A 23105-nucleotide genomic window follows, 5' to 3' on the forward strand; every position below is an offset into this window, starting at 1 on the left:
ATTTAATCCAGGTCAGGCTACCCATATCACTGCCAATTAATCAGTGCACATCTATAGCTGCATGTACAACTTGAAGAATCAAGAGAAGCCATCCCCCTAAATATTCTAGAAAAGTGGTCTAGGAAAGTAGAGGCTATAAAGCACACACAGTTGTCATAGCAAAAGTATTTTCTAGTGAGTGAGTGGGGGAAAGACAGCACAATGCAATATAGCTATGGACCACAGGACCTATTATCTTAGAGAACAAAACAGTTTAGTAGGCTTTCATAGTTAAATGAAGTGGGGGAAATGGTGGTTAGACAAAAATTGTAAATATCACTATGAATTATAAACTGATGTTCTTTTTGCAACCTAGTGTCATTCTGTCACTAACTAAGCTGATTTAGGTAACTTCTGGTATCTTACCATATTCCCCAAATCTCATGCTAACTGGGTTTGGCTTGAGATTAGTTATGGCAGGATCAATGACATAGGTATCCCCGGTGCCAGAATTTAGTCTCTAGCAGTACTCTGTGTAAAATGAAACTTGGGATGGTAAAGAGTTATTCAATTTTCTGTCACGTGAGAGACATGTTACATGTGAAATTGTCTTGATCATGAGCATATCTTAGAACAGTGATTCTTAATTCAATTTCTGATCTTTCAACATAAAAGGCTTATTTTTAATTAGTAGATTACAAAATAAGGAGGGAAATTAGAAAGGTTTTTTAGGAGGTAAGAGAATACCGGGTAAGGTGTTTTGCTCTTGACACTAATTTTGTTAACATGGTGACCCAGGTTGTCTCTTATTTGTGGACACATTATTATTTAAAAAAAATTTTGTTTGTTTTTATTTATTTGAGAGTGAAAGACAGACAGAGAGAGAGAGAGAGAGAGAGAGAGAGAGAGAGTGCACCAGGGCTTCCAGCCACTGCAAACAAACTCCAGATGCATGTGCCCCCATGTGCATCTGGCTAACATGGGTCCTGGGGAATAGAGCCTCAAACTGGGGTCCTTAGGCTTCACAGGCAAGCACTTAACCACTAAGCCATCTCTCCAGCCCCACGTTATTTTTTTAAAGCCAGTCTGTAATGCTGCAGGATCTCCAGCTGAGACAAAATGCTGTGCAAGGCCTTGTGGGCTACAAACTAGTTTGAAGCCAGCTGGACCTCACTTCAGGAGGAACAGGAACACTAGGAATGTTATATTATCTGACTCAGCATTCTTCTTCTCAGAAACCCGCTGGGATTTGTAAGAAAAAAATTTTGATTTAGCCTGAGACTCTCTTCCCAGATCAAGTTTATGCAAACACAGCAGATCTTATGGAAGTGGAAGACTTTTGCTTTGGAAGGATATTACATGTAGATATATTACAAACAAGATCATCTGGGCTGGGCACACCACACTCTTAGGCCAGAATTCAAGAAAATATCAAGGTTTCCTTTATTGAATGAAACATAGGAGGACTTAAATGTGGAAGTCTCTTAATTACTTTGGTACATTCTGTAAGATACATCAATGGTAATATCACTCTTGAACAGAAGAGATCCAAGAAAGTGACTTTTAAAATAACTTAGTGTAATGTAAGAAATCAAAATAATACAGACTGATTTTCTTCTGTTTGAATTGCATTTTAATAGCAGAGTATGGGCATAGATTCCTTTAATTTCTTACAAAGGGATAAATTCACACATACTTGTCTTTACAAATATTGAGTAACATTTCTTATGCACAAGAAAGAAAAATATCTAGTAAGATGAAATATATATATATATATATATATATATATATCAATGGAATTAATATATAGAGAAAAAGATGTATAATGAAGGAGTGAGAAGCAAAAGGGAAAGGGACTGGCAGAGCTATGTAACACTTTAAATTCCTGCAAATCATATTTTAGATGAAACAAGAAGCCAGTTAGACAAAGGATTTAGCACTATGAATTGACTATTCCTCATTGCCTTGAGAATAGCTCAAGATATTAAAATCTAATAAAAATTTGTAAATAAAATCTGTATAGATAAATTCAATTGTGGCCCAAGTAGCTCTACACAGAGCAGAGTAAGGAGTCCAGAAAGGGTTTGTACTATAGGAGAAGACTGAGGTGATCAGAGGAAGAGCGGGAATTCCATACCACAGGTTAAGCATGAGACTGAACTCTTGTGTAGGCCTGGGTACACTGCAGCTCTACTATCTGTCCCACTGAGTTGGCTAAAAGTGGCAAATAAATCAGGAATTTCATCCCTGTTCCCTAGTATCTTTTACCCACTCAAATAGCTGTCTCAAGGAAACAGTGGACTGAAAAGCAGCTGTAGCTCATTCTCTTAGTGACCTGGGTCAACTGTCTTGGGTTTGAGAATTATACTCCTGATGCCTATACTGCTTACTGCTCCTAGGCTCACAGCATCACTCATGGGCTTGGGCCTAATTGAACAGTGTTGTGGAAATAAACATCTACTCATGACCCACACAAACTGACAACTGAATAGAACAAGAGATTCTGAAATGCCATATTGTTAAATACTCTCCATTTTCTCCTGTGCTATAAACTCATAGGTCATGCTGGTGAAGAAACATGTTGCTGGAGCCCATTGCATCCTGAGAATGTGAATTCATGATATTAGATCATTATTGCCAAAAGTTGTTCGAATTCTAGTTAGGTCAGAGTTTGCAGACAGTCCCTTCACTAAACTGGCATAGCAAAATTCTGCTGGGTAAACATAAGGAAAGGTTTCCAGAGTAGTGTAGAATGGAGACACAATCCTGCTGGCTGTAGGGGAAAATTACTTCCCTGTTCTGTCCTGCAAAACTGTATTTTGACCTGAAGGTGCAGTATGCAACAATCCGTGTCAGAGAATCAGCATCACAGTTCTCTCTACATGGCTTCCTGAAGATGCCTCAGTAACCATAGTCCAGTCATCTAATTCCATTAAAAACTAAAATCTGGTAATATTTGTACCCTAGAAGTCTTGTTGAAAGTGTATAAAACCAATCATAATTTCAGAAAATGGCTATATATATATATATATATATATATACAGAAAAGTATATGTTCCACTTACCTTTATAATATCAAAGTCATGAAAACATTAGTGTTTAGTATTAGTTACCGCATGAATTTCCATCTCCCATGCCTCCCACACTTGGAGAGCTGGACTCAGGCAAGTCAGCAAGGAGAACCTTTCAGAGCACTCATGGAGTTTGTTCTGCAGAGAAAGTCTCAGGAGTACAGGCCTCATCACTATAGAACGCCTCTCACTAATTTCCTTTGGAACCATGTCACAGTTTGCCTGTCTACAATCCCCCCATATTATTAAACAAATGAGCAGTGAGGAAACAGAGAGACCTTTTAGCCCCCAGCTGCACATCATTAATGAGATGATGGCAGGTGGCTTTGTTAAGGGGTTGGGGCCTTTGCTGAAATAAGGTTTCCCTCAATAACAAAAACAGAAGGTACAAGTGGTACTTATGAATTCAGATAGACAGCCTCTTGCCTTTGCTTGCTGAGAAGACCTAGTTTTCATCTACCAAGAAAGACATGAATAACTATGACTAACAAGGACATCAACACTATATTATATACTAAGGGGAAAAAAAAAATTAAAGCAACCAAACCACACTGTGGTGTTTTGCCAAAACTCTTAAACACATGATCTGAAAGCTACATACAAGAATAGAAATATACATTTTACAAGTTCAAGACCCAGAGAAATTTCACAATAGAAGCAAAACTAATTGTGAAGATAGAAACGGCATTAAAAAAAGCTGTCATTTATAATTTCTGAAAAGAAACCAGCTTTATAAAAATGATACCATTAGAGCACTAAAAATGACACAATCATAAAATGATTTTCAAAATAAATTCCAACATTCAGTTAGGTGTAGTAGCATATGCCTATACTCCCAGGGAGAAAGATGTAGGAGAATTAAAAATTTAAAGTGGCCAAGCGTGGTGGCTCACGCCTTTAATCCCAGCACTTGGGAGGCAGACGTAGGAGGATTGCTTTGAGTTCAAGGCCAGCCTGAGATACATAGTGAATTCCAGGTTAGCCTGGGCTATAGCAAAACCTTACCTCAAAGAACAAACAAACAAACAAAAAAATTAAGGTCATCCTTAGCTATCTGAGGCTGAGGTTGCCTGGACTACACAGACCCTGTTTCAAAACCAAAGCCAAAAACAATCAAGCAAACAGCAACCAAAAGGACAGACCTTTCCATTTGTAAAGTTGGTTTAGTGAAACAATTTCTCATTTCCTGATAACTTGCAAATCCTTCACCATGAGTAGTCATTGATCCTGTGACAGATAATTAGGAACCTCTAATGTAGCTCACAGTCTGTGTTAGGGATACAACCTAGAGAATGGCTCTCCAGCTTTGCTTCATGGGGGCCCTTTCCTCCCTCATTCCAGCCCAAAGCTCAGAACCCTGGGCCAGACTTGACACCATCCCTGCCCGCTCCCTGAGCATAAGCACATGTACATTTTACAAGAGGGGTTACTAAATTAGAGACAGAACCATCTGTCTTTTGCTTCCCTCTGCCGGTTGCCATAACCACCTTCTACACAGCTGGAGACATTTTTATACCATAGAATTCCTAAACTTTCCTGTCCTTTTTTCCTGCTTTTGTTCCACTGTTCCATCTTATCACCTAAGACTGTTGCATCCTGTATCCACATCAGACATCGTGGGATGAGTATTCTGCAACAGGGTTTCACTCAAGCGGGATTACAATGAACACTGAGGTCAGAGACTCTCTGGCATCAAGTTATTTTTTATTTACTAGGATATACAAATTAATGACTATACTACTCTTTCACAAAATGGAAATAAGTTAATGTTTTCACTAATTCATTAATTCTCTCTGCAAATCTATAATTTAAGCCCTGGTAGCCATTAAAATGAATTACATTCAAGCAGGGCATGATAGTGCATGCCTCTAATCTCAGCAATGTGGTGGCAGAGGTGGGAGGATTGACATGAGTTTGAGGTCATCCTGAGACTACATAGTGAATTCCAGGTCAGTATGAGCTAGAGTGAAAATCTACCTCAAAAAAAAAAAAAAAATTACATAATCAAATAAAAAGTCTAGTGAATAAACTGAAGGGTTTCTATTCTCTTAGCATTTATTAAGTTTGACTTGTTGCCGGGCATGGTGGCACACGCCTTTAATCCCAGCACTCGGGAGGCAGAGGTAGGAGGATCGCCATGAGTTCGAGGCCACCCTGAGACTACATAGTGAATTCCAGGTCAGCCTGAGCCAGAGTGAGACCCTACCTCGAAAAACCAAAAAATAAATAAATAAATAAATAAATAAATAAATAAAAATTAAAAAAAATTGACTTGTGCTTTACTTTTAAAAGATAAGATAAGCAAGTGTCTTAAATGGTAGACCTTAAATTCAAACACCATAAAATTTGGGATTAAAACTGTTCCTAATGCAGTTGAAGTCCACTTTTATAACTCTTGCTGCTCCCTCTACCATGCACCAATTATTAAAAAAATATGTGCTGACTTTTTCAGACTGGAGCAGGACCTGAGGAAATAAACTACCCATCTCACTTCAGCTGAGCCCCAGCTGAAACCACAGAGGAATTTGGGTGATGAGCAAGAGTGCTTTTTTGTTGAACCTGATAATCAGCTCCATGGTGAAGGAGATAGACACTGAGGACACTTGACACCTACCAAAGCAGAGATCCAGAGGCTCCTAAGAGTCAATTACAGAAGCCAACTTAAAACACATTCAATATGGCTCAGGGAATTTTGCAGAAGAGGGGGTGGAAAGATTGTTGGATCCACAAGTTGTAACACTATGACCAGAGGCATTGCCTTTCTACAATAACTGACTGCTGCTCCCACAATGTAAAACCCACAATCCCCACAGGGATAACTTGTGACCCCAATGAGAAGGGCCCCTTCAGAAGGGGGCAGGGATGAGGGAAGGTTGGTACCAACATGTGTTGTTTCCATACTAAGTATGCCTATAACTAATAAGAGAAAAACTTTCTGCAAAATTTCCATTGAAAATATGCCTGTCCCTTAATGTGCTGGTGAAAGCTCAGACACCCACATTCGTCCACACTTCTTTGTGAAGCTTTAATAAGTATGCTTAGTTTTTGCTATGAAAATAAAGAAATAAGCCACACCACAAACACCTTGGTTCACCATGGGGAAGAAATGAAAGCTTTATAAGGTAACACAAATCACTATGGCAAAAAGCATTCTAGGAGGATGGAAAGAAGGTTTAGTGGAGCTGTGCAAGTGTAAAGACCAGATTTCAGATCTCCAGAACTCATGTCGATTTAGTGTGGGTCTCATGGCCACCTATATAATTCATGTGTTCAGGAGGCAGAGAAAGGAATCCCTAAGACAAGCTGGCTACTTAAAGTAGACAAGCTGGCAAACTCTATGTTCAACTGAGAGACTCTACTTCAGTAAACCAAAGGGCAGAGCAATTGAGGAATGTCAACCTCTGACCTCCACACAACCTGCATACATGCACCACCCCCCACATTTCCCCTGTCCCCATATACACATACACACACAAGACAAAATAAAACCATTTTAACAGCATTTCAATGTGCAGAGCAAGAATGAAAAGAATGACTTGAGGGTTTGTGTAACAATCAACAAAGCTACAAGTCAGCACATTTGCCAGACACCCTCAGGATGGCACAGACGACATTGTCAAGATGACCCAGGCACGCTCATGATGACACAGACACCCTCAGGATGACACAAGCACATTGGTCTTACATCTGAGTTCTCAACTGCAGCACAAGCCACTCTCACCACAGGACAGGCAGCCACACTAAAGCTGCAGCATGATGTTGAAAGTGGAGAGTTTGAGTGGACCTGGACCTTTAAATTCTCATTCTGTGGGTTCTTCATTGAAAATGCTTCTACATCAATATGAAGAAATGTAAAAAGCTAGTTGACACCAACAGTTATTCTCAATTGTTGCCAATAACATTGAATGGTTCTGTTGGTTCATTTTGGGGATGTTGCATAGAAAACAAAAACATATCAAACTAGCTTTTTCCATTTTTATTATGAATTCCAGCCTTATGGAAGAGCAGAGCTGGAGTTGCATAATACTACAGAGAGCCATTTGAAGCATCAAGAAGCTTAAAGAAAGGCTAGGCTGCACACTTCTTTCACCTTACCAAGTTGAAATCTAAGGCTACAAGTCATCTATACCACATCAGAAATGAAAATAAGAGACTTTGAAAAGAACTTTCAATGTCTCAAAGGAGGAAAAACAAACCTCAAAACACATCCAACAAACAAATGCATTCCTAAACAAGCTGTTCTCCTAATTGCGGAGCAGCGGTCAATCTGCCCAGCTTTGCATTTCTAAGTGTGCAGCCACCTCTTAATTTCATGGGATTGAAATACGTAGTGCAGTTGGGCTTCATTTTTTAAATAGCAGAAGCACAAAGAATGGAAGTGGCCTGAACACTCATGAGAGGTCCAGCTCATTACAAATACAGTTGGAGTCAGTTGTCCATGCAAAGTACATGTATAGTAAAGAGTGAATAACATACCCATTCCGAGAGGTCACTGAGCTAGCAAAATCAAAAAACAAAACAGTGAATGGATATTTCAGTGTGCATAGGTCTCACTGAAACCTTTCAATTCATTTGAGGAATCAGCTGAAGAATAGAAACGAAAACAAAGCACAGAATAGAATAAACAGGATAGTGATTTTCAATCTGGTATTTGATCATGGTTAGAATTTAAAGTGACATTAAATGCATACATTTGTGTTTATTTTTTTTCTCTGTATAGTGCTATCATCACCAGAGAACTGTCAGCAAACCACTGTGCCATAGCCCAATTCTAATGCTAACACTTTACCATGATTACATTCACATTAGAAAATCTACCCAAAGAAAGTGGCCAGTACCTACATCCAGTCACTTGGGATTTCTTTCTCATCAAAATACTATAATCAGACAGAGTTTCCTAACGTCAAATAAATTTTTTTCTTACCATGAACTTAAGGTCTTCAAGATGAAAATAAAAATCATGTCATCAAAAGTTTAGTCCCAAAATGACCATGAGTAATTTGTGCATATCCTTCCTCCTAAGTATCAGGTTATCAAAGAAACATCTAAATTCATGAAATATCACAACACTCTGCACCCACAGCATAACTAAAGTAAGAATAGTAAGGAAGAGAAAGAAAAAAAAAAGACACATTTAATGACAATTAATCTGAAAAAAACATGAAATCTTAGTCTGTAGCCTTCTCATTCAGAACAACAGTTAATTTTGAAAAACAATAGCTGGTTATTCAAAGAAAGAAATATTTTGGAAATTGTAGAATATATTTTCTTTCATATGACAATTTTCAGATAACCTGAATTTCAAAAAAAGCAAAAATACATACTCAACATTTGCTGCTGTGGAATTGCTGTTCTAGATTGATTTTGGACAATTTTCTTTGTGCACACACATCAAAGCAGAAAAAGAACACATTTATTCATTCTGGCTAAATATGTGAGTGCCAAGGGGTCAAGCAAAATGGCTAATATAAACAAGTTAACATTCCAATCACTACTCAGTGATGGGCTACAATCAACTGGACACATTAGAGGAAGTTTAGATGGTGACACCTTCCCATTCTAACTTGGTTTATGGCAATCATCAGAGACTGACAGAAAGAACTTTTGCATCCAAATAATGTCCCCTTTCACAGTGTTTAAACCACAGTTCAGAGTTTCTAAAAGGCTTTTCTGAACTGACATTTCTAAGAGCAGTGTTAGGATCAAGGCTAAACCTTCTGTTCCCAGCTTTACCACCAAAATAGGCTGCTTGCAATAAGTAAATCTGTAAGGTGAACTCAAATACAGGGCATATTTTAAAGAGTATATTTTGACAGATTTCTGCATATAAGAGCAACTTTACCAATGAGATTTGTGTGATAGTTTGTGAACACAAAATATTATTTTTATAGTAGATGTTGATAAATAATCCATAGGTTCAAAAAAGGAATGGGACAACATTCAGAATCAGAATGTTATTTTTCTTCCTTCTCAACAAAAGGCAAAGACAAATCAGACAATTTATGAACTTATAGAATGAGATGTGGTAACATTAAGGCATGAGGTCCTATGTTAAGAATGCAATGGTGTGATGTCCTGGTTACCATTTGAATAATAGGCAAGGGTAGTATCTCCAGGCTAATATTCTGAAAGGCATTGACCCCAGGTGGGGTGATGGGGACCACTAAATGAGGCACCAAGGACTTTCTGAGAGTGCTAGAGACATTAACTCCTTATCATCCAGCACCAAGAAAGTTAATATTTGTATACCTAGAATAGCAACTGTGGTGTATTTCAACTATCTTGCTGTAGGGATTCAGTGTATGTATAAGCAAGTTGGGACTCACATCAGCACATGTGCCTACTTTTCCTCTAAAAAAATGCCTTATGAATTATTATGAAAGGATAATGAATGTCTACTAATGTAGTTAACACATGGAATGATTATTTTTCTCTTAAAATGTAATATTTTAAATAACATTTTAAAGAGGGTCAGACTGGTTTAGAATTATGCACATAGTCCTTATACCAGTCTTGTTCCCTTCCTATATACATAGCCAAGTGCATTTTCATTCAGTACCCAAAACTTAGACACTAAATCTGGATGCTGTGTGTGGGAAGGGATTGGGGGGTACCTACTTCTCTTCTATGGTACAGAAATTACTTTGGGAACCCACAAATTCAGAAAGAAAGAGGGCTTATTCATTCCTAAGGCATTCATGAGGTCACTAAGTACTTATGCATACATATCAGAATCCAGACATTAAGTGAAGGCCTCTAATTCCCATCATCAGCATCTGTTTTGATTTGTTGGTCATTATTCATTAGCAGGCAGGCATAGAAGAATCTGCTTTTATATTTTTTTAATTTATTTTCAAACAAAGAGAAATAAAAAGAAGAGAGACAGAATGGGCATGCCAGGGCCTGCAGCTGCTGCACAATCCAGATATATGCATTACATTGTGCATCTGGCTTTACATGCATACTGAGGAATTGAACCAGGGTCATTAGGCTTTGTAGGCAAGCACCTTAAGCACTGAGCCATCTGTCCAGGTCAGCGGATTCTTTTAATGATGGTCCCACTTTTTTCTAAATTTCCTGTAACCTTACATGATGGCTACATACTATGACCCTGGCTACATGGTAAGAACCCTTTGCAAAATATCTCATAAGATGTACTTTAAGGACCTTTACATAAATGCACCATGATATATGTTCACACTTACTGGCCATTTACAAGGCAACACTGTCAAGATACAGCCCTCAGCTTCTCAACAAATATAGGCATACTATCTCCAGGGTGTAGTTATGCATGACAAACATGCCACATCATATATGAGCAGTTCTCTAGTAAAATACTACATGTAGTATTTCCCACTCTATTGATAAGGACAAATGAAAGGAACTCAAAGCTAATTTTAGAGTTAATGGCTATCATGCAAATAATACAAAGAAATAAATAAGATTCTCTAACTGAGGTTATTTATGGTAAAAGTTATTACAGAAATGCTATCCTTCCAGGTCACATTTTCCAGTCAAGGTTAGAAGGTTGAGTATGTCTTAACACACAAGATGTTTAAGCATTTAAAATTCAGCATAATTTTGTCTTCTGGTTATAGATGAAATATAACATTCACATTGCCTTAGTTAATATATGTATGTATACATATATACATATATACCTATATATGTCTATACATATTATATCTTTCATCTTAGTTTTAAAGGCAAAGCTCATATCAGAAGGAGCACAGTTTGTAATTGTGTTAATCAAGGCCTTGCGTTCTAGAAGCTTTATGCCAATTCAACAGTCTCTTAGTCCTTGACAGCATGGATTTTCCTGAAAGATGCAAGATAGGAGTAAGTAGATGACAGATGAAGAAAGAATCTGTACTAATGTCAACCCACAAACACAAACAGTCGTGGGCAGTGACTTGTTTAATTCTCACCCAATCCTATAAAGGTGGATTACAGTTTGAAGAATTCAGAAATGATTTGTCCTAGAGTTCACCTGGTTCAGTGTGGGTCAGACTAAAACATTTGCATGACTGTTGGGAGTGCTGATTTCTTTAAGTTTAAACTTATTTCTGTAGGACAGTAGGGTCTGAGGGTTTAGAAGGAAATAGTGATGTTGCCTTTGGCTCTATGTCATGCTGAAGGCTCATCATTCAATAAGCTACAGGTCTAGTTAACCAAAGCTATGAAAATACTTTAATATTTATATGTAAGGATTTCACTTCAAACACTAATCATAAAGTTGGCCACAGTGCCAAGCATCTATCCTTTGGTGATTTCTCCAGATTAAAATTAGATAGGATTAGATCCGAGGTAAAATGACCCAAGGATGAGATTAGCTAGGGCAGTTTCCAAGAGGCACCACACTCCTGTCCTAGTCTTCATCATTAGCTAGATGTAACTAAGGATATTTCAATATTAAAAAAAAAATTCCACTCTTAAATTTGGCCAGGTACCTTTTTTGTTAGCAAGAGAAATTGCTGAAGAATGGTAAATCCTTGCAAAAAGACTTCTGTACACTCATCATGTCAATGAGCAAACAACTAAAGTCATCATTTAAAAGTGTCCAGTCACTACACAGCAGTGAACAGATGCAGTATTCAAGGGCTAATTTATGACCAGAAGGGGGAAAAATACCAGTCTTCAAAGCATCCTGTTAGTGGTAGTCATGATCATTACAAAAAGTAACACTTATTTAAAAGTAGTCAATGATCATTTCCACGCAGAATGGCACATCAGGCAAAGGAGGCATCATCCTGCTCACATCCCCAATGCTCTCCAGAGGATCATCATGTTCTGTCATGTTAACCCATTTCCTTCTTTATTTTTATTGTTTTGTCTTTATTTTTTCTGCTCTGACAAATATTCTAAAATCAAATTAGGTGATAATAGTAAGTGAGCACAGTCATTTCAACAAAACAAAGCCATCAAACATGAGAGATTATACAAAAAAAAACCCCACATTTCTCACACTAAAAATTGAGAGCCCCCATGGAACTGTGAGAAGATTCCAAGTTAGTTCTAGTGCCTAATGCTGTTTTCCAAGTAACTATTTTGTGGAGCCACCAATGGATGATAATATGATTTTGATAGTACAAGTCCCCATGTGTGCTCTTTTCTTCCTTCAGTCTCCTCTTCTATTTCTAGGACTTCCAGTGAATAATAATAATAAAAGCACAAGATGGGAAATAACTACTGGATATTTGGAATCACCAGTGAAATAACACAAAAAAGCAATAAACAAATAAGAAATTTCAGAGCTGACCCTCTGTCATGATTACTTTTGTCCAGTGACATTTAAGTATGTAATGTCATGGATCATTCATTTTGGATATGAGTATTTAAAGAGCCTCCATGAGGTTTACTGTGTTGGCATCTTGGTGCTATCAGGAATAGATGCCCCTACAATAGGTATGTTAAATAAACCTTCTATAACATAGTTGGATGTTAATTGGACCTTAATTATATTTTCTAAAATGGAGGATTCAGTTTCACTAAGTTGGGCTTCATATATGATTTGAGCAATAAGTTGTTACTTATCCCTCATTAAAACAAGCCAAGCTATAATTAAAAAATTAAATTCTTGCCAGGCTTGGTGGTATATGCCTCGAGCCCCAGAACTATGGAGGCTAAGATTGGAGAAGTGCTGTGAATTTGAGGCCAGCTGGGGCTACAGAGTGAGTTCCAATTCAGCCTAGTCTAGAGTAAGATCCTGCCTCAAAAAACAGAAAGGAAGAAAATTAAATTTTCTGTAACAAAGAAATTTTATTTCTTATATATATGATTCTGAACTATTCAAGATAAATAATATAGATAAGTATTCTTTGAAACAAACATATCTATCTATCTATCTATCTATCTATCTATCTATCTATCTATATATATATGCATACATATATAAGCATGTATGTATGTGTGTGTGTACACGCTGACATGGCAAATTATGACACTAACAAAAGAATGATTAACTTTGCCTTCCTATAATCCCAGCAGGTGGGCAGGCTTGCATGAACTTTTGACATTGTGACACAACTTTTTTATCTACAAAGTTTACATCTGAGAACTGTACATACATGTTACAAAAATTGAAAAAAATAATCTCAAAAATGTTTTAAGTAAGTTTACAGTTTTGTGGTGGCCATATTTATAGCTACTCAGGGCCAAATACAGCCTACAAGCTATAAATTAGACATACCCAATTCTAACAAGAATTATTTCACACTAAAAATGGTGTTATTTAAAATTAGTCAGGTCTCCTTCATCAAAGATTTCTGTTTGAATCTTGGGGAGCGGAGTAAGCAATGTATATATTTTTGTTTCACTAAACTGGAAATGTTTGAGAGTACATAGAAAACATGGAGTGCTGAGAGAAATGGAAGAAAGTGGGAAGTAAAGCCAAAGTAAAGTGAATGTTAAAGAAGCAAAAATCTCAGCTATGTCAATGCTTGAAAGAAAAGCTGTTCTTGGGGGCTAAGCTATCTTGTGCTAAATTGAAAGAGTGAATAACAACAATCCTTTGGTGTTTAGCATCCTGGAAATCTCATTAAACATTCTTATTGCGTACCATTAACACTCTGGCTTCAACATAAGAAGCATTGTCCAATATCACATTGAGGGCTGGGAAATGACCAAATGTAAACACCAATCCTATCAAGTCTGTAGTCATTGTTTCTTCTTCTACAACTGAGACACCTCTGTATTATACATGACTCGATTCAAGTCAAGGAAACAACTGTGCCACTGGGTAATTGCAAACAGCTCCTCCTCCCACAAGCAGTGTATTCTCCAGGATAGGAGAAAGAAAATAAAACCTGCAATAACAGTGCAGCTTAGTGGTCCATGCAACATACTTGCAGGTTCAGTGGAGGCTCCTCAGCTGACCTAGTATCTAAACCTGTTCCTTAGTGGTTAAGAGGGCTTACAAAAGGAAGAGGAAGGAGGAGGAATGCTATGCCACAGGGAGGAAATATCTGATAGATAGGATCAGATATAAAATGAAATGGTAAGTTGAACACAGTGAGAGGAATTCTGTGTAGCTGGAATACTTGGTGCTGGTTGGGATGAGGTGAAAGTCAGGGTAGGCAGAGAACAAATGCTGTAGGGCTTTAAGTTGTGCTAAGGTATTGGAATCCATCTCATTATAATGGGGAAACAAAATTAAAACAAGAAGGCATTATTGGATATCTATGTTAGAAAGAACTTAATAATTGCTGAGGGGGGAAACTGAGAGAAGTTAAAAGTTAATGAATGGGGCTGTTGCAATATTCTAGAAGATAGAGGATAGATGGGTGGTGTGGATGGTACAGAGGCTTTGGGCTTGGGACATTCAAATAGAATTATAGTATTTATGGTAAATGGACACAAATAAGTGGGTCATTAGGGGATAGAAGATTCAAAAATTATCCTAAACTTTCTGGCCCATTCTCATGTCTGGGAGACCTTTTGAAATGGGAGATGGACAGCATTGTTCTTAGATAAATACTTCAGTGATGAAAGAATGTTAAGATAGCTCTGTATGTGCTCACACTGGTGAAACCATTGAGTTCTGGATGTATCTTAAAGACTGGATCTTACAAGAAATCTCCCAACTGCTATAACCTGGTTGTACTCCTCTTCAAAGCCATAGCCCTCAGTGAAATTCTCCATGGGGAAACAAACAAACACACAAAAAAAACCATGTCTTTAATCCCGGCACTTGGGAGGCAGAGGTAGGAGGATCACCATGAATTTGAGGCCAGCCTGAGACTACATAGTGAATTCCTGGTCAGCCTGGGCTAGAGTGAGACCTACCTCAAAAAAACCAAAAAAAAAAAAAAAAAAAAAAAACAAACAAACAAACAACAACAAAAAACCCCACCTGACTTCAATGTAAAGTGCCTTCAATATAAAGGTAATTTGACCTCCCTTATCACTTGGTGGGCTTGGTGGAAAGAGAGAGAGGAAGGGAGGTCATTTGCTAAGCCAGAATTAGTGATATGGTCTTTTATATTCAGTGAGAGCTAGACAATTCAAAGGAGTCAGGATTAAAATTAATAGGAAGAATGATTTGCTATTTCCACATGGACTATCTTAGAGGTTTCCAGCTCCAAGCTGGAGTAACAAAATTTAGGATATGCTTTTGGGCTATGGTGTGCCTGAATCCCAACCCAAGGCATTATTCAGGTACTCACCCCTTCACCACCATTTTCAACTGTGTTGGCAAGCATTTCCTGCAGTGCCCTGACAGACAGGGACTGTTCCAGCACAAAATTGCAGACGCAGAGATCTGGAGGAATATACTGTGGAAATAAAAGCAGAGTGAGGATGCCTGCCCATATTATGAGGGATCAGTTATACAAGTATGTTGTAAAGGCAAAGATCCTATGAACCATAATGACAGCTGGATGAATGAGTAGAAATATCAAAAGTGGGGCTGGAGAGATTGCTCAGTGGTGAAGGTGCTTGCCTGAACAACCTAATGACCCAGGTTCTATTCCCCAGTATCCACATAAAGCCAGATGCACAAGGTGGCACATGTGTCTGGAGTTCATTTGCAGTGTCTATAGGCCCTTGGGGCTCATTCTCTCTATCTGTCACTCTTATCTCCCTCTCTTTATGTTTGCAAATAAATAAATAAAAATATTTGTTTTTTTAAATGTCAAAAGGTAGGTTTCTCTTATCCAAGTAAGATAGGGTATAAGTTGGATTCTTTTGTAAAATAAATTATTGGGAACTTATTGTATGAATAATATAATAACATACTGTAATTGATCAGATTCCCATCAGATTATATTAATTTGTACTTGGACTCCCATTCTACTGAGGCCTTCCTCAGTTGACGGTATTGGTAATCACTGTGGGAGGATAGTGCCTCACAGCATACCTTTCCACCCTGTAGCTTTCACATTCCTTCTACCCCTTCTTCTGCAATGTTTTCTGAGCTTTAGAGAGCATATACTTCTAATTTAGTATGAGCTCTCTGCAGCCTTGTATTTTCTGCATTGATGAGTTTTGAGTCTCCTCAGTGTCTACCACCATCTTGATAGTGAAGCTTCTCAGCATTCATATTTGATCTGTCACTTCCTCTGCAGTTTTTCCTGGGTTCTGGTAGGTATGGTAGAGATAACTTTTCCAGCACTAGGCACTTGGATTTATTTTCTTGTTGTTTTGATTGGTCTTGAGTCTCTCTGGTATTCACCATTATTTGTAAAAAGCAGACCCTCTAATTGAGAGTGAGATCATCATTGATCAAAAAGAATAAACATACATTTGGAAGGATTTTTGATGGGCATAACCTCTCCATTTAGCTCCCCTCCCCCCCCAAAAAAAGAAGCTTCCCTCTAGTGTGTATGACCTTCTAAGACAAAGGCTTTTGGTTTGTTTTTCAGTCCTAGCCATAAATTCCTTCCCACTGAGCTGGCCTCATAGCCAATAGGAGAATAGTTAATTACCCCCATTACTTATGTACCACTATTGCCCCTGTGGGTACATTTTTCTTTGCTGGCTGATTTTGTACTTTGCAAGATCCACTATGTGTTTGCACTGTTGGTGACTTTTAGTCCCCAGCAGCTTGCATAGCTTATCCACACTGTGACAGCAGCCAGCAGGGTGATGGTTTCCATCTCAAGTCCAGCATGATTTCTCAATATCCTATAACCACAGCCTGTGGCATCTCCAGCAATAGGGAATTATCATCTTGCTTTTGTGGGTAACCAAGTACTTTAGCAATGGCCTGCATAGCCTTGGGGACCTCCTGAATGAACATAAGCTGAATTTTAAAGGATGAGAAGAAGCAAAGCCTCAGTTCTCAAAGGAACAATGACCAAGAAATCAGGATTAATTTAGTGAAGGCTGGTGGTACATAAGAGAAAACACACACACACACACACACACACATACACACACACACACACACACACACACACACACACACAGAGAGAGAGAGAGAGAGAGAGAGAGAGAATTCTGCTAAAGAAGGGACAAGAAATAGTGGCTCATCTTTGCCCATGTCTATGAGGGGCTGAAGGAAGAAAACAACTTGCCCCTCACCCACAGTAATTTACAAGATGGAAGTAGACAGAGTGTGACTCTAGACTACCATGACTAAAATTTATTTATTTGTTAGGGAAATCTGGATCTCATTCTGCAAAAAGACACAGAAAAATCAGTCAAGCACTATATACATATATCTCTAAATGAAGAAACATTCATATAAAAACTAGTGATCCTTATAATTTTCATTCTAACATATTAGAGTCACTCAGTGATTAGTTAAAATAAGCATATTAGTGCCTGTTCTGGAAAATTTCTCAGCAGTGTTTAAGGCACTTTTCCTGAACCACACTAGTAATACCTAATACCCACTGAGTGAGCCTACCCTTCATGCTGAGCCCTCATCTGAATGCTCTGCCTATATTAACTTATGTAGTTCATGCAAACACACAAACACCCAACAGATATTCACTCCTAAGGTTATAGCTCATAGCCTAGAAACTAATGCATAGAGAATTTAGGTCACTTGCCCAACTACTATATTTGGATGGGTCAGATTCATACCCAGGCAGTCTATTTCAAGAGTTTATGTACTTAACCCTACAGTGTTCCAGATACTAATGAAGACAGTGCAGATTTTTTTCTCAACCAGAACATTTTATTTATTTACTTATTTATTCTAATTTTCTTATATTTTGTTTATTATTAACAACATATTTTATATGGATACATCATGTATTAGAACCCTTTCTTCCCTCATCCCTGCCCCCATTCTGCATGAGAGGAAAAGAAACAGACAGAGAGAATGAACAGGTGCGCCACAACCTTCAGCTGCTGCAAATAAACTCCAGACACATGTGCCATATTGTGCATCTGGCTTATATGGGTCCTGGGGAATCGAACCTGGGTCCTTTGGCTTTACAGGCAAGTGCTTTCATCACTAGGCAATCTCTCTAGTCCCAACCAGAACATACTAGATCAGCAAATACTTAAGTATTGCATTTATGTGAATACTGTCTTGGATATTGAGAAAAATACAAAGAACCATAAAACAAAATCCTGCCCTCTGGAGTTTGTGACCCAGTTTAATATAAACATCGTCCTTGAGAATACAACTTGTGACCATGATGCATACCAACCCTTTTTCTGAATATTTACATTATGGGAGTTATTGCAAAGAGAAAATGTGGGTCTGCTATGTAGAAGATGAACACAAGTAATAAATGTGGGAAAGAGGGTTCTAAGGAGAGTATAAGTCCTATTCTCTGTTTGTGCCAGTATATTATAAAATATTGGCCCAAGCCTTCAATCTAATACCTCCATTTTGAAAATAATAAGAGTCTTAGCTGACAATCATGAAATCAATCATACAACCATCAGAAGTCTCAATAAGGATACAAGGAAACCAATAAAACTACAGCTGTATCTATAGTCAAAATGCCCCTGTGTGATTATCTGTTCTCAAGGCTGAAGTTAAGTTGTTCCTGCTATATGAAAACAACTAAGGTGTCAGGGCATTTTTCCATATGTGCAATAATTAATGGCTTGCATCCTCACAAGATCTTGGCTTTATTAGCATATTACTTACATTATGGCATTGACCCTCCGCACTTGGTGGGTTTATATAAAAGATCATGGAAAGAAATGCCCTAAAAGGAAATCTGGTCCACCATGATTTGGAAGGGAAAAGGGGTAACTTTAATACATGAGTTTGCCACCCACTTCATAAATATTAATAAAAACTTTTTTAGGGATGGAGAGATGGATCAGTGGTTAAGGTGCTTGCTTGCAAAGCCTGATAGCCTGGGTTCAAATCCCCATACTCATGCATGCTTCTGGATTTTGTTTGCAGCAGCAAGAGGCTCTGGAACACCCATTCTCCCCTGCCCTTTTCCTCTCTCTCTCTCTCTCTCTCTCTTTCTTCCTCTCCTCTTACAAACAAATAAATAAAAATATTTTTATAAAACTTCTTTAAAATACACAATACAGAAACCCCCTTTGGGGAAACTAGCTCTAATCTTTCTTTGGAGTGTTTACTTTGCCAAATAAACTTCTTACACTGTGTCTCTCAACTGAATTCTTTCCTTTGAGAAGATAAAAGCAGAGAAGCAAGCCTGTTCTACTCCTTCTAACAGGCAAGAAGCCACTGACAGCTATTCCCAACATTTCAAATCAGGTAAAGCTGTTTCCATGGAGCTACAATTTAAAGCTAAAGGCAGCCTGCTATGAAGAATAAGACTAGCATTTTTCATTTTAAAATTACAGATAAAGGAATTGGATATTTTTAAGTTACATTTAGTTTCTAAGTGTTTGTATGTTTTTCATCTCCTCCCAACCTCAATGTCCTGAAAATGATGTACTACCTGTAGGATATGCTAAAAATTTTGCTTTGTTAAAGTTTTAAGAGCCATTTATTAAAGTACTAATCTAGGAATGGGGTGTGTTATCCCAGAGGCTACTATATGTGGTGAATCACATTTCAAGCACTTTTTTTTTTTTTTTTTACAAGGATGTGGGGGAGTACTTTTCCACTTGAATACTTTCTCCTCAAGGTCTGTTTGGTCAAGAATCCTAAAAACTTAGTCATCTTAGAATTCTAAATCCCTTCTCCCTTGTTCCTTTTAGTAAAACAATTCAACCAAGGGGGTATGGCCGGCAGAAGGAGGACCATAACCTTTCTTTCATGTTTCTTTTGCTTTGTTTGTTTCCATAGCAGGTAATTAACTCATGGGTATGGAACTTGAGAAAGCAGGCAGCTGGTGATGTTGGACAGAGCCTCACATCCATAGAGAAAGCATGAAGTTAGCAATGTAGGACAGAACCTCACATCCACACAGAAAGCAGGCAGCTGGTGAAGGAGGGCAGAACCTCACATCCACAGGAGCACATATGATATCACTATGAATTGTACATAATTATATGATGAAGCATTTCCCTAGAGACCTTTTGCTGGAAACATTCACTGTCCAACTCTGTGTCCCCATCTATGATGCTATCTCAGGAGACTTGACAGAGGTTTCTCTACCATTCATAGCCTATCTGGATTTCATGTCACCAGACTAGAAAGCAGAAAACCCAGGGACTTAAAGATATCTACTCAGCAATACTTATAGTTACTTAAAGGATGCTTTTAGACTAATCAATTGTATGGCCTCAATCTTAACAATCTTTTACAAAACCCTTTTTAGGCAGAATTCTTGAGAGTTCAAAGTATTATAGAATTGTCTTTACATGTGACTGCCTGATTCTGTCAACCATCTATAGCCTCTGTGTCTGGTTTGCATAGGGATGGGAGCTCTCCTTGTTTCTATTATCATCTATTCAGATGGAGAGCTTTTGATAGTAATATAGAAAAGTTCAATTTCACTTGCAAAAATGGTTACATTTATTTTAATTTAATTTAATTTATTTACTTGCAAGCTGAGAGAGAGAGAGAGATGAGAGACAGACAGAGAGAGAATGGGCATGCCAGGGCCTCTAGCCACTGCAAACAAACTCCAGATGCACGTGCCCCTTTTGTATCTAGCTTATGTGGGTCCTAGAGAATTGAACATTGGTCTTTTGGCTTTGTAGGCAAATGCCTTAACCAGTAAGCCATTTCTCCAGTCCAGTGGTTACATTCAAACAGGGGTTAGTATACATGGGGAGGAAGCATCACAAGCAGAAGATTATTACAGTTCCTTAAGGTTCCATTTCTAATCTCTAGGATGTACACTCTGTCTGGATTCTTGATATTTGGGGATGTGGTCATGCCACTTCAATAGCACACAGAACAACGTGTAGGTGGTAGTGAGGGAAGTGACATAGCAACAGGAATAGCTAGAGGAAAAACAAAATGCAACTAGTAACTTGTAACATGAATGAGTGCAGAACCATCTGACTAGTGATGCCAGCTGCCATCCTTAATTAAACTCCAAACTGGAGTGAGCTCCCACCTCAACACTCCTGAAGAATGAACAAAGGCCACTCCTTTATTAGAACTCATTTGTCTGCAGCCAGGAAAGCCCCCCAGGAGGCCAGCTCATTGTCTCTGTGCTCCAGAGCCTGAGCCTCAGTCGCTCCATGTGTGTGGCAGGCCTGGGGCATGTTTGATGATTCTCAGCATGGAGAGAAGAGCTCTGTTGACATCTGCTCTGAAATAGCTCATCACTCTCTCAGCACTGTCTTCAGCCCACAGAAGCACTTTATTTCAAGGTGCCCTACAGAAAGCCTTGAGAGATCTGAGTCCTGGTAAGCCAGGGACTAGCATCAATTGAGCTCCACTCTGTGTAATATTACAGGAAGGAAAGCTTATGTATCCTCCATGCTCCAGAAACCTATATAACAGCATCATTTTTCCAAGGCTTGCTGCATCCAAGTTGGTGATAATCAGGCAGCCCTGTTAGTATAGCCATTTAGAATTTCTTTCATACCCCAAGAGAAGCAGCCTGCATGGTACTAGACAAGCCTTTAGGGAAATCAAGTAGGGGGCTAGTTACAAAGAGGAGTATCTTTACCTCCCTGAATGGCTAAGCACAGTCTGCTAACTCATTTTATTTTATGTGTTCAAGTCTCTTTGTTCTAATATATAATGGGTTCTTTGAAATATCAGTCATAGTCTACTTTTTGTCTCCCAGTAGAAAATGCTCAACTCATGTGTTCTATTTCTAAATATTTTATTTATTTATTTTCAAGCAAAGAGATACAGAAAGGAGAGAGTGTATGTGAGTATGGGTGTGCCAGGGCCTCTAGCCACTAAAAACAAACTCCAGATGCATACATTACTTTGAGCATCTGGCTTTACTGGGAAATCAAACTCGGGTTGTTAGGCTTTACAGGCAAGTGCTTTAATCATTGAGCAATGTCTGAAACCCCATCCACTCATGTCTTCTTGAACAGTCTCTGTGTATAGTCTAAGATAATATCAGCATGGACGGCAGTAGCTATCTCTATGACACAAATTTCACTGAGACTCCTAGGCTGAGCCCATTCTCCAGGTTTCCTGTTTTGTATGGACAAGGATTTCTCCTGCTGTCATGGCCATCTTTGACTTCTCTGGTAATCAATATGTTCACACATTGCCATATCTCAGTGATGCAACCAGTAAATGCATAGATGGCTCTGGAGCAAATCACTGTGGAGAGTGTACATTCTGCTCCACAACAGCCTTAGGTCAAATCTCTGCTCCACAACTTACTAGCCACATGAGTTAAGCAGGCGTCTTAGTCTCCCTGTGCCTTAGTTTCCTTCGCTGTACAATGGAGAAGTCATAGTGTCTACCAAGAGCAAACTTTTCATGTTTAAAGGTCCAAATTTTGGGCTAGTGACTAAGAAATACTTGATATATGTTATAAAACATTCAACAGAGAGATGAAATCTAAATATCAATAGCTCATTTAAATGTTAACTCATTTATAGTCAATGTTTTTGTAAAAATATTTGAGAGAGAGAGAAATACACAGAGACTCAGACAGAATGAGTATGGGCATTCCAAGTCCTCTTTCCACAGCAAATAATAGCCAGATGTATGTACCATTTTGTACATCTGGCTTTACATAGGTCCTGGCTTATCAAACACAAGCTGTTAGGCTTTTCAAGAAAGCACCTTTAACTGCTGGACCATCTCCCCAGCCCCTTTAGTCAATGTTTTCTGAAGTTTCTACTTTGTATAAAGATAAGACAAAATTGTGTGGTCTATGGCATGTCAGGGAAGCAAATGGACAATTTCAAAAGTATGAGACAAAAATATCCTTAGCTTAGCTTTGTATCTGGGAAAACATGAGAGGCACAGAAAGTTGGAGGTGAATGGAGTAGACATGGGGTGGGGGGAGCAAAAATGACAGAGAAACAGTGTTGCAGTCAGGTTCACATTGTTGGTAGAAATCACCCAACCAAGAGCAGCTTGTGGGAAAAAAAGTGGTTTAGTTTGGCTTACAGGCTCAAAGGGGAAGCTCTATGATGTCAAGGAAAATGATGGCATGAGCAGAGGGTGGACATCACCCCCTAGCCAACATAAGGTGGATCATAGCAACAGGAGAGTTTGCCAAACACTGGCATAGGAAACTGGCTATAACACCCTTAGGTCTGCTCCTAACAATACACTCTCCCCAG

The 23105-nt window shown here is 38.4% G+C and overlaps 1 protein-coding gene across 10 annotated transcripts in view; it reads right to left on the minus strand.

The window, feature by feature from the left end:
• The window catches only part of Ryr3 (ryanodine receptor 3), a 598743-nt gene that overhangs the window by 387485 nt on the left and 188153 nt on the right, over nt 1-23105 (minus strand). For 9 of the 10 annotated variants that reach the window (XM_045155998.1, XM_045155993.1, XM_045155990.1 and 6 more), the window contains exon 3: nt 15215-15322. In XM_045155998.1, coding sequence (XP_045011933.1) covers nt 15215-15322 — 108 coding nt within the window. Of the gene's footprint in view, nt 1-3044; nt 3168-15214; nt 15323-23105 lie in introns of those variants that run through there. The other variant, XM_045155996.1, reaches the window with a different exon arrangement.

Source organism: Jaculus jaculus, chromosome 8 (assembly GCF_020740685.1).
Source record: "Jaculus jaculus isolate mJacJac1 chromosome 8, mJacJac1.mat.Y.cur, whole genome shotgun sequence".
Lineage (NCBI taxonomy): Eukaryota > Metazoa > Chordata > Mammalia > Rodentia > Dipodidae > Jaculus > Jaculus jaculus.